Genomic DNA, 13,078 nt, shown 5'->3' on the forward strand with positions numbered 1-13,078 from the left:
TGCAAGATTTCCAAAGGGAGATTGATCCTACAATCCACTGCCTTGAATTGCCAAGTGGCCAGAGCAAATTGGTGTGCTTCTCAGATCTCTCCCCTCAATCTGCACTGATCTTCTTCCCCCCACAGCCATTTGGAAATGGCAGGAAGACTGGCATTACAGGAAAGACTTTGGATGAAGAATCCCTCTAAGAGACGCTTACCCTCAATTGCTTCACTGGTAAACATGCAATCCTAGATTAGTTGCCAATTTGTCGAGATCGATGGGTCCTGAAACATCTTGGCGATCTGGGTGGTTCATGTGGTTCTTGCAAACCAGCAGGTTTTTTTTTACCAATAATACAGAGAAAATAACTTAACCAATGAGAACCTTTTATACAAAAGTTATTCTTTTCTTCCCTAACAAAGTATATATCATTCTAACATTCTTAATATACAGAATAAAATAAAATCTCAAAGTAGTGATTGGTGAGAATTGATAAAATTGTAGCAAAAAATATCATAAAATTCAAGCAACAAAAGGAACACCTATACAGAGTACATAGGTAGGCAACAAAAGTTGGGGAAGCACCAAAAAAGGGTTGAGAACCAGATCAGGCACAACCTCAATGCCTAAACATATCAATTGCGCAGTCAAATCCATCTTATTTCCATCTTTTCTTTTTCTTTTTCAACAGCTCAGACAACACTAAATGCTGACTGGATTGTTGATGAGACATGGGATGCAAGTGTCTGGGAGGCAAATGCTTGAATCTGCTTCTTGGCATCTGAAGGAAGACAAGATGAAGTTTAGTATCATGTTAGGGTGTACAAAAATGCATCAATTGATGACTTGAAAGAGGAATTCAGGCTCGAAATCTACAATTTGTCATAAACACTTAGTTTCTTATTTGGACCTCATTAAATCTAATATCCACTGGTCATCAGCTTTTAGTAATCACTGAAGAGTCATATTTACTTAAACCATTTCTCCTTGGATGAATAAGGACTTCATTAAAACAGAGGAACAATATAAAGCAACACTGCATGCAAATGCTCATTCATTCTAGCTATGGATGTTACATTTATTCCAAAACACATGCCAACACATCACCGATGACAAATAATGTATGGAACAGTGACAAGGATGCTGACCATTTCATACACCCACTAGGAAGTGCTGGAATACAAATATCTACGTTGTGGTCCTTCAGAATTTATAACTTACTATTCTTATTCTTTTTTTTCCATTTCAATAATATCTTCATATAATCTAAGTATGAAATTTGTTTCAAAATCAATGAGAGACTAAAAAAAATAAAGGGAGTTCCCATAAAGCCCCTATAAAATGTAACTAGACATAGCCAGTCGCTAAAAGAGAGGGGCTCCCAAATGCCCGTTTCTCATTGGATCAACTTTCTAGAGCTTATTATCTTGAGAATCATGACAAGCAAAAGCCCAAGAGGCTTAGCCAAACATGCACAACATGCATTTCAGTGATTATGTATGCAGTTGGATAGCATAGATCTCCATAATGCAAATTCAGAACCAACCCAGCTACAGATAACCAAATCAAGTAACCAGCAGAAAGAAATGTAAATCTAAATCTAATTGATCCATAATTCTCTATGAAATTTACAGTTCTATGCTGAATATCATGAAAGCCAATTCCCTGACATGGATTATCCACCATGTTTAAAGATAAGAGACAAAAACTAGGCATGATTAACAACCCAATGATGGCTAAAAAGCAACTGTTAGTGTATTGCATCCAGAAGCAGTAAAAGAAGCAAAGAGAGAAGTGGACTGTGGACATGTTACGTACTTACGTAGAACAAAAGGTAAGTAATGCACAAGTCTATTGACAACTGAACAGGATAGAACATGGAAAAATTGTGTACCTTTGCGACATTTCGTGAATCCAACGATATTTGCAATGCCGAGGGTCAAACAAACACCTACAACTAAGAGGTAATCTGCTTGAAATCTTATAAGTGAAAATATACCAAGGAAGATCCATGCTACTGCCTGAACAATAAGAAGACATCCATCCATCAGATTACAATGCTCGAAGAGTGGTTACATATTTATAGTTACATAGCAGCATATGGCTTGATTCTTATGTTGGTTTCCATATATTGCCAGGTAAAGCTTTATTAAATATTTTGCACTTAGAAAGTGAAATCATGCATCACTACAGTTCCCAATGTTGAACAACTTAAAAGCCTGGAAGTGTAGTTTAAACCACCATACACCAAGAGTCTGGCAGAGAACCTATACAGGTGGATAAAAAAATCATGGTTTCAAGGATCAGCTAAAACCAATCCCAAATTGAATACAGAGGATTGTGTGTCCACCAGCTGGATCAAACCATTCCTGCCAGTGTTTCAAGCAACCGGTCTATTACAAGACCAAATCAATCACAATCTCTTCAACCATGCAGTCACGCAAAGTATAGACCCGTGAGCACTTTGTTCACAAAATAAACAAACTTAACTCAATTCACAATTAACATCATAGAGGTTTAATTTTATATCAAATAACTCTTTCAAATAGGGTGTCATCACCGCCATACTATATTTTCTGAAAACCTATCACAAGCTTGATGCAAGTAGGGTGTACCAAGTGAACGAGATTCCTGCCTTTGCGGGGTCTAGGGATGGCCATAATGTACACAGCCTTACCACGCTTCACGGAGAGGCTGTTTCCTGACTCAAACCCACAACCACTAGGTCGCAATGGAGCAACCTTACTATTGCGCCGCGGTCCGCCCTCAAGCTTGATGCAAGGAAATTACAATATATATATATATATATATATAGACCAGTGCCCATAATCATGATGGGAGCTAGAAACCTAGAAGCATGGGGACAATTAGCACACTTTTCTTCTTGGCCAAGCCATCTGCCGATGAGTTGGCTGACCTGTGCATCCAGTCGGAGAAGGTGACCAGTGCATCCAATCAGACAAGGAGCCCAGGAATGCCTCCACAGACAGCCTCCAAGGAATGCCGCACTCAGCTTCCATTTGTTCAAAAATAAGCTGAGTTTAAGCAAACCAGTTTCAAGTCTAAATTATTACTGAAACGGAAACCTCTAAAGACTTATCTTCTCTTAACAATAGACCTTGTATCCCTCTTAACTTTAGGTGGTTTTAATTTCTTATAATTGAAGCATATCCTGACAATTTTTCTTCCAATTTGTTGGTTTTCCTTCCATTTAGTTTCAGAAACTAAATGCATTAGCTTCATTCATCATATACAGAATCAGATGATACTTGCAGGCAGGACAATCAGATTAGTACTCTCAATGAATGTTAACTTACTGCGAGATAAAGTGTCCACCAGAAAAGCCATGAATCTTTCTTGTTCATCCGGGACAATGACTATAGAAAAAAAAACAAAAAAAAGAGATGCAGGTTAAATTATTGCCAATAGTGCAGACTTGTCCAGCATATCCTCAGCTATTTCCCAGACGTTTTACAAAGAAGAAAGGAAAATAAAAGTAATTCCTGCATATATTTTGACCCAAAATACTACTAACTAACCTCTTGATCAAGGCATTCGAATTTCCACACGCTCTCCCCTAAATCATTTATTTCATTCCACCACCTCAGACCAACTAATATCCGCCCACTGACATTCTTCACCACCCAAAAGTCGAGAGCAGCAAGAAAAACAGTTATCACGAAAATGATGACGAAGCTATCAAGGAATAGGGCTGAAAGAATGTAAAACGCCAATGCAGCGGCCTATCAAAGTCCACAGATAGCAAGTTACTAAAATGGGTTAAGGAAAAAAAGAAATGTTATATCAAGATACAAAGATGAAACACTGGACCTTGAATAGCACATGAAAGAAACATGTCTTTGGGTTGGCATAATTTTCACCTGCAGGCTGAACAGGTAAAGATTGTAATAATCAATTAACAAATAGAAGACATGAGCCGAGCATCAAACGAAACTTTAAAATTCAGGTTCTGAACCCAGTCTTCTCCAAGCCTGAAACCCCCAACATCGTTTGCAAGTGTTAAGAACCCCAGATGCAACATCTGATACTTACCGCCATGACGCATTGAATTGGCAGATACTTTGATCTCTTAAAAATTACAGAGCAAAATTAGGGGAAAACAAAAAATTAACAGATAGTTTGATCGCTTACCCAGTGAATCATTTTTCAGCATTCAAAATTTGAATTCCATATAGCTCATGGCATTCTTAAAAAAATTATCAATCAGTTGAAACTCTGGGGATATTGGGAAGTCTAACTAATGGCATTAAAACTGTGAGTCAAATTGAAAATCCCCTTAACAATCAATCAATTGAAAATTACGGAGATTTAACGAATCATTAGCGAACTCGAAACCTCAAATAGAGAGAAAATTAACAGGTATCTGTTCATCTATCCCTAAAAGAATGGAGTCCTAGAAACGTTTAAAAGAGAGAAAGCTCGGAAACCCAGATTCAGATTCGAAGGAAATTGGAGATGATCGATTTGTATAAAGAAAATACCTGATTCAGATCCATAGCAAGGGATGGTCAGATGCCCTATATCGATATCAGTAGGCTCTCCCCTCCTCGACTTCTTGTTCATGAGAAATGAAACCCAACACGAGATCTTCCCTTTCAGGTTCCCCCTCACAGCCTCGTCGCCTGATTTTAGTACTTTACACGGTTTTAGGAATCGGAATCGGATCGACCACGACCGATACGGGTATGTTATTTTTCTAATGAAAACTTAGTATTTTAATATGGAATCGGACAGATACGGCCCATCGGTATCAGTATCGGTATCAACGGCCATTATAAAAAAAATGGGAAAATTACATCCCCTCCCGTATAGTTTTTGGAAATTACGTGTGGGTTTAAAGGTTTGAACGAATTACGCCCCCTCGTTTGGAGTATGAAAGATTCTTACATATGAGTCCAATCCGTTAGGGATCGTGAGTTTTAATATGTTATGTGGTGAGGTCACATTTTTTATACCTAACATAACCCCAGAACGAAGTGAAGAGACTGAAATTTCCTTCACTTAAAATGAGATTGAAAGAGGATTTTTCTCTTTCAATCTCATCGTCTTCATCCAAGCCCTAACTGATATTAACCCCCTCCGCGGTGAGATGCTTGATCTCCAGCACGCTGCGCCTTCCTCCCTCACACCAAGATCGTTGCCTCCGTTGACTACTCTGTTATCATTGGCACCGACCTCTGTATTGTCACCAATGGGGCAGTCAGATCTACCATACAGCAAGCAGGCCAGAAAATTACTAGAACAACCACCGCCACTGCCATCATCCCTCACTCTTGTTGAGCCGCTTCCTCAAAATCCAGTTCAGTTCACAACAAAAAATCACTGAAGTCGATTTGGATGATTCTATTCGATTCCCCAACGGAATCAAATCTTTAGTTGAATTCCAAAATAATAATAAATAAGGGCAAATTGATCAGAGACTAGGGTCAGATTAGTCGATTTGGATGCTTCTGCTCGATTCTCGCCTGACAATTTTGCTCTGTTTATTCCCAATTTTTACAAATTCCGGCGGTGGCGGATTTGATCCCTGCTTCCGCTTCTTAAAACCTTGACTAGGGCTTTTTATTAATATGGTAGTTGGGTAAGGAGAGATGGGCCAAAGTGGGAAAAATCATGGGTGTAGTTGAGCTGAGACGAATCGAAAGACACGACAAAGGTGCTGAACTCTTTCAAATCTTGGAGTAGTAGTGGCGTTGAAGTGATAAAGGAAGATGTGACCATAGAAATTCATAAATACACCTTCGGGGTTGAGGATGGACCGCTACTATAGACTTATATGGGCTAGGATAAGATGGTGGTAGTGGATCGAGTTGCAGCCATTTATCAACGACCAATGCCGTTTCCTCCTTTTTTTAATGCAAACCCATACCTTAATCTAAGAACCATGAAGCGTTGCAAGCTGAAGTAGGCCATTAGTAGACTCCCCTATCACATATGATTGTCGGTTGTAGACAAATGAAGGAGTTATAATCATCTCCAGATGATGATGATGTCCCTTCTAATACGGATCATTGATTCCAATGCAGCTTTTTGACGCCACCGCCGAAGCATCTGCATTGTTGCTGACATTTTCCGTCAAAGTAGAGAGAGAAAGTAAGAAAGACTGAAAGGTTTGAATGGAGAGTCACTGGGTAAAAGGCACGAGATTCTGGTCATCTTCTCCAGCGAAGGGAAGCTTCATGTGTATATAAGGGCATTAGAAAATTGTAAAAGAGAAGGGTATAATGGTCCTCTCAACAAAAGATTTTTTTTAATAAAAGGGTATTCAAGTCTTTTCATGTTTGAAATTAACAGAATACTCACACCGTCAGCTTCAGGGGCGTAATTCGCTCAAACCCTTGGACCCACAAGTAATTTTGGCAAACTATAGGGGAAGGGGATGTAATTTTCCCAAAAAAAAATTGTGATTGGGTTAAAACCCAATGTCAACAAATTGTCCCATTTTTTTTTTTTTTAATTCTAATAAAAAACCTAAAATTCCAAACACTTTTTTTATGGCACGAGAGTTTTTCTGTCTTAGAGAGGCTTCTGCACCACAAACACAAGGGCATGCGCCCTCATGAGGGGCATGGTGGTCATTGCAAACTTCTTGGGTCTATGGTGTAGGAGCCCTCTACTGAACAAAAATTTAGTCTTTTTTTTTTTTTTTTTTTTTTTTTTTTTTTTTTTTTTTTATTTCATGATTTAAAGATTTATATTGAAATTGATCATTTCAAATTAAAGTCGACAAATATTGATCTCAATTAATCCTAATTCAAGGTGATTTAAATTGGAACCAATGAAGACTGCGTACGTGATTCAAAATTTTTAACTATATTATACCCCATATTTTTTGGAGGGCCTAATGCAAAGTGTCGCATGTGACTTGTTTTGGATAGTATTTATGAAAGACTTGTAAGGTTATTTATGTTGTGTTCAGTATTGTTTTAGAGTTGTGTACATTGACGATAAATGAATACCCTAAGATAGGGGTGTGGGGTTTTTTTAAAACCTAAAAGGTATTTCATAACACTAATTAATGTTTTAAATCATTCCAAAATGAAGGGGAATTAACCTAAAAATTATTGAAAATGGTTTGAAAACAAATGAATTTATTCAGTATTTGTGCAAGATAATATCTTGACCTAGTTGATCCATTTTGAAAGGATTTTTCAACTAATTTTTTACCAAATTAACTTACAATATTTTACGCTATTGGAGTTGTAAAAGAATTTTCAATGCACTATAGGCCAATGAAATTTGGGCAAAGGGATAAAAAGATGTGAATATTTTGATCTTTCAAGAAAAAAAAGGAATAAAATAAAAGGGGAAAAGATAAAATAATAATAATAATAATAATTAAAATAAATAAAAAATAAAAAAAAACATAAGGATTGATCTAGACCATAGTTAGCAAATTCGGATTCGGGAATTATTCGGCCGGAGAATTATTCGGAATAATTCGATTGATTAATTTAAAGATTCGGTAAAAAAAGGGGTCAAAAAAGCTTATTGGGTTTTGTTTTGTTTTTTGTTTTGTTTTGTTTTGTTTTGTTTTTTTTGTTTTTTTGTTTGTTTGTTTTTGTTTTTGTTTTTTTTTTTTTTTTTTTTTATTGTTTAAGTGGACCGAATAATTCGGTTTAATCCGGTTTGGTCCAAATTATTCACGTTTTATATTCACTTTTGAAAAAAGCGCGAATTTTACCGAATTTTATTTTTAATTCGGATTCGGTCAGAATTTTTGATTAAATTCGGAAAAATTCGATTCGGTCGAATTGATAACTAGGATGTAGACCCAACCTAGATCTAGACTCGGACGAACCAAGACCCTTGTGTATAGTTCGTGTGTATGTCTACAAGGGACACATCGTGATGATTTAGGAAACAAGCTTAAGGATGCAGCGGAATTGACATCTTTGATCCTCCTTAGGCCAAGGCCGCCTTTCAACTTGAAGAGGCAAACAGAGGACCAGCAGAAGAGATGGAGAAATTTGGGAGAATCAGACAAGAAAAAGGAGAAAGAGGAATTCCATGGATTTGATGATGGTTTTGAGAAGTGGGAATACTCCCGACTAGTATTGGGTCAGATTTGTTTGGCTTTCATCCTGATTTACTTCCTAAGACTTTTTTTTGGATTTCAGCATCTGTTACAGTCCTACCTCAACCTTCTAACCAATTTTTAACCTCATTTTTCCCCCTTATATATATATATATATATATATATATATATAAGAATTGATTGGATCAAAATTGAGGGAATAGCAGGGCCTAACTCATGTACCAACTATCATTGTCTAAACTTGGGTGGGTGCAGGATTGAGCAACAAAGGATCAAACCATTACTAACATTAAGTTCAAGTCTGACAATTTTACTAAGATGATCTTGATATCAAAACGATTGCACAAACTTCAACCAAAGCCTCTTGATTTTCAAGAGGAAAGATCAGAGGAAACAAACTTTTGGCTGTTAATATTACAGAACTCATCTCGAAAAGTTTAAACTATGACTGACATTTCTTCCTTTCTGACTCATGTTATCTGGACAATCCAGTTGCAAAAGAGAAGATGGATGAGTTAAATTCCATAGAAACTCATTTGTTCATTTTATGGCAAAATGGAGGACAGTATACATAATTAAATTTGCAGAAAATTTCAAGTTACAACCTTACTAGCTTCTGTGTACTTTTCAGTTAGGATTCTACAGATGACGGAACTTCACCCAAATCTAGACCTTCAACTGGCAAATCTGGTGTAAGCGGGCCTAGGATTCCATCAGAGCCGAGGGTCAATCCACTCTGCAAAATGGTAAAGAGGACAACAATAAGAGCTTAAACATTTGAACAGATCAATTGAATAAGTTTAGATACCAAAGTAAGCAATCATGTAAAAATTTTCATAATCTCGGTGAAAACTTATGGCCCTCTTAAGTAGAGCATACATAGAACCACATCACATGATGTACACATTGAAGGGAATAGATACCCCCATCATATAGGTATTATAGCCATTTCATAGAAGTTTTTTCTTTTTTGGTAAACCCATCTCATAGATTTCCTTTCAAAGTTTTATCTGATAAGATTCCCATAATCATCTCAAGTATATTGGAGTTTTAAAAAACTCAAACCCATACATTGGAATTTTGAGAGATGCATTCTTCTCGGATTTTATCCTCTCTAGTGTCGCCACCCACATCCACAGCTCAGGTTCATTACCAAGAGAAATTACATCCCCCCCCCCCCCTCTTACTTATCTGGTAGTTACCAGCTAGTAAGAGAGCTAAATATTGGTATATCTCCATCTTGTATTCCTCTATAATTTTCAAACACCTATGAACTTAATATTTGAAGAAATACCTCAGGCTGGAATCTCAACATGTCAGCACGGGCCATGGCTTCTGCTTGGGCTATTCGCTGTCTGAACGTCCTAGCCATATCTTCTGCCTGTTATAAACATGATTGCAAACATACTGTTAAAACTCCAGATTATACAAAGTAAAGAGAGGACAAGAACATGACAAAAATTGGGATGGGGTGGGGTGGGGTGGGGTGGGGTGGGGTGGGGTGGGGGAGAAGGAACTAAAAGAATTTACAGCGTCCCCATTATTACTCTCTACTAACATTCTTGAAATTAACACTAATATCAAGCCTATTATACAATTATTTAAAAGGATAACCTGAAACATATAAGGAACAGCTAATATGCCTCAGCACCCCAGCGAAGCATTAGAAAGAGTAAAGAATGATAACTACTACATGACAACTCATTGAAAGTAATAAAATACCTTCTCAAATACAAGCTCTGGATTGCGAATCATGTCTCCAGGCGTGGGTTCTAGCTTTTTGGTAGACAGACTCACACGGCCTCTCTCACGGTCATGGCTCAGTATCATAACCTTCACAATGAGAAGCAGTTTTTAAAACATAAACTCAGAAATTAAAAAGACATTCTTTGGAGATGGCAAATAAGTTCCATGATTGGACTAGGATTTTGGTTTAAGAAATACCTTGAGGGTGTCACCAGGTTGAAGGACAGTAGAGATATCAGAAACACGATCATGACTGATTTGACTGATATGGAGAAGGCCATTAATCCCACCAATGTCAATGAAGGCACCATACGGCTTCAGACTCTGCACAGATCCAGTAACAACTGATCCAATCCCAAGCTGTGCCTGGCTGTCAGCCATGGCCTTGCGGTTACTGAGGACAAGTCTGGACTGCTCCTCATCAACCTCCACAAATTTCAGAGGAAGCTCCTTATCCAGGAGCTCTTCTGCCGTTGATTTCTAGTAAGCACATAGAGACTTCAATGTTCATTTCTCAGACATGATTGGGACTCAAAAACTTACAGAAAAAATGAAATGCTCAAAACAAAATATAAAGGCCAGGGAGAAAAACTAACCGATGATATCTGTGAGAATGGAACAAATCCCCTAAGGCCCTCTACAACTGCTACCACTCCACCCTTATTTCCACCAACAACCTGTATTTTTTTTTTTTTTTTTAATAATTGGTGAGAGAAAGAATAGTAAATGGTAATTCAAACTGCAAGGTACCACAGTACAAAGAAGAAGAGCAACACGATCAAGTCTGGAAAAAGGAAAATATAATTTTCTATGAACAGTGAGTGATAGCAAGTGTTAGATCAAACACTAAGAAACACGAATAATAAAGAGACAATAGATCCGTACGACAGAGATTTAACGAGGTTCACACACCAGGGTGGTGTACTACGTCCTCGGGCGAAGAAGAAGATGATTCACTATGCAGAAGAGAAATTACACCCTAACAGCGGCGAGGAAAAACTCACCCTGAAACCCTAGCTGCGTGAAAACCCTGGAATACAATGACTTTCTCAACAAGCAACAGTACATTATATATACTCCAAATCGCGGGACGACCCATCGGGTCGCGGTCGATCCGGTCGAACCATACCGCGGGGGCTACGCCCCCACACCCCCATACAAGATCAGTGATGGGCTCCGAGCTTGGGCCTATATGCCCAACCCCTCTGCTTCCATCACAAATCTCATAAAAAATTCCCATTCGGGTCGCCACCAAAATATGTCGGATCGGGTCAATCTTCAAAACGGGTCAAGAATTCGAGACAAACTTAACAACAAGAATACAGTATAATCTTGAAGAAGTAAAGAATGAATAACTTGAAAACATTAACTAGCTAGGACCAGTCAGACACTTAAGTAGACATACATGCCTTCTAAAAAAAAATCTATGCGCAAAGGATGACATTATATTGCTTAAGAAAGAAAAAATCAACTGCAGGAAAAATTACAGTGATGGTTCCTATGCCCTACAAAGCCTGACTAGAAGAACGGGCACGCCATTCATAGGTTGCAATACAATATTTGCTTGTATTACGTCTTCTCACCTTACCCTTGACGACCACATCCTCAGCCTGAAGTTGTCTACATCGCTCCCATGCAAGGTCATACTGGATTGAACGTAAACTCAATATCAAGCTATCATCAGCTTCATTCTCACCAACAATTACAAACTCTTCTCGTAAGCCAGGAACGATGCCAGCTTCTTCTACATGTTTAATCTTGAGAATACATGCCTCTTGCACAGGTAGGTAAGCTGAAGATTTTGCAGTAATGTCAACTAGTGCTCCATTAGCTTCTATACAGAATACTGTCCCTTTGACCTGAAAATGCAGGTACAGATCATCAAACAACTCTTCCTAGCAAACAGAATCACATTTGACTACATGCCAAAAGCTTTAAAAGAAGTGAAGTACTTAAAAAGGCTGACATTTCACATAAATTGCCTATCCAAAGCCAAGAATCAAGAGTCTAAATTTAATGTGGAATAGGTACTCTACAAGAATGAGAACTATGTATTTATTTATTAAAATTAAAATTAAAAAAAAAAATCTTAAAATTTCCCCTAAAAGTCTACAAGAAGAAAATGATGCAATAAAGACCCAACCCAGAATTAGAATATAATTAAAACCACAAATTTGGGCTCATAGATCTCCATTAACTTAAATATTGTAATCAGAACAAATTCACACCCATCAACACATTTGAGTCAAATGTCTACACAAATGCAAAAAGGGTTCCAATTACGAATTAGCAAAACTGATTCAAACCCATCACAAGCATTTCTTCAGAAACCCAAATAATAAAAACTCCTCAGATAAAGAGTTAATTCTCAAGCCAAACCATGAAACTTCAACGAATAATTGCTCATTCAATTTCATAAACTCCAAGAAAAGCTAATGTTTGAAGGGAATCCCTCACCTTAGTGCCAATTTCGGAATCGAAGTCGTACTTTTCGAGTGCGGCATCGAAATCTTCGAACGTAAATGATACGCCTTCCATTGGAGCGGTACGGCATCGTTCATATGCTTCTTCGAACATTTCCTTGAGCTTCTGTCTCTCTCTAGTCTGGGCATTTGATATGGCCACAGCAGAGACTATAGGGGAAAAGGCAGTCTTTTGGGGATTTGGAGAGAAGGGCTTGGAGAGGCGAGAGGAGGATAGAGGTGGACATCTCAGACCCGCAAACTGCTGAGCCAAAGAAGCCATTTTCAGAGGATGAAACGAAGTTGGGTTCTAGTTTAGCAGTCTACCCACTGCTCCTCACTGCTCCTCAGTTGCAACAGTTAATTTCAAGTAGTACAGAAACGAGTGAGAGGATTCTCGTTTGTTCGCTTATCCATTTCTTCATTTTCCTTCCATGGCCACTTGGCCAGATAAGAATTAAGATCGATTGGAGCTACTAAAGTGAGGGGTTCTGGGTGGGTGGTTCGTCTCACTCCAACAAACTGGAGGTCCCTATGAGTGGAGATTTTCTTATATGGGTCTTTCTGCCTGGTGACCCTTGCACCAGGTTGGGCATAAAAATGGTGGGATTTTTCATTTCATGGAAGTCAGAATGGTCATTTTATCCTTTCTGTATTTTGACACATGCAGTTTAGCAGATTTTTCTTGGGAAGATTACATGATTACCCATTTTTGGGTTTTCCTTTACAAAATTACCCACAAAAAGTTTTGGTTAACAAAAATACCCAAAATTGGGTTTAAATTTACAAAACTACCCACCCAAAGTTTCAATAAAAAAAAATACCCAAA

General features: G+C 38.0%; 2 protein-coding genes across 2 annotated transcripts; both read right to left on the reverse strand.

The window, feature by feature from the left end:
* Positions 1 to 347: 347 nt before the first annotated feature.
* On the reverse strand, positions 348 to 4,642 carry LOC122068762 (Golgi apparatus membrane protein-like protein ECHIDNA). Its single transcript, XM_042632646.1, has 6 exons — positions 4,485 to 4,642; positions 3,814 to 3,870; positions 3,522 to 3,725; positions 3,300 to 3,359; positions 1,877 to 2,003; positions 348 to 763 (listed from the first exon to the last, which is right to left on the reverse strand). Exons 1-6 carry the CDS (start codon positions 4,497 to 4,499, stop codon positions 675 to 677), a joined length of 552 nt encoding a protein of 183 aa, XP_042488580.1. The 5' UTR covers positions 4,500 to 4,642; the 3' UTR covers positions 348 to 674.
* Positions 4,643 to 8,325: 3,683 nt separating this feature from the next.
* LOC122068764 (30S ribosomal protein S1, chloroplastic) lies at positions 8,326 to 12,772 on the reverse strand. The gene is made up of 7 exons (XM_042632649.1): positions 12,245 to 12,772; positions 11,371 to 11,646; positions 10,384 to 10,464; positions 9,986 to 10,267; positions 9,764 to 9,874; positions 9,336 to 9,422; positions 8,326 to 8,777 (listed from the first exon to the last, which is right to left on the reverse strand). The coding sequence occupies exons 1-7, from the start codon at positions 12,530 to 12,532 to the stop codon at positions 8,673 to 8,675; spliced, it is 1,230 nt and encodes a 409-aa protein (XP_042488583.1). The 5' UTR covers positions 12,533 to 12,772; the 3' UTR covers positions 8,326 to 8,672.
* Positions 12,773 to 13,078: the final 306 nt, after the last annotated feature.

Source organism: Macadamia integrifolia, unplaced genomic scaffold (genome assembly GCF_013358625.1).
Source record: "Macadamia integrifolia cultivar HAES 741 unplaced genomic scaffold, SCU_Mint_v3 scaffold457, whole genome shotgun sequence".
In the NCBI taxonomy this organism is placed as follows: domain Eukaryota; kingdom Viridiplantae; phylum Streptophyta; class Magnoliopsida; order Proteales; family Proteaceae; genus Macadamia; species Macadamia integrifolia.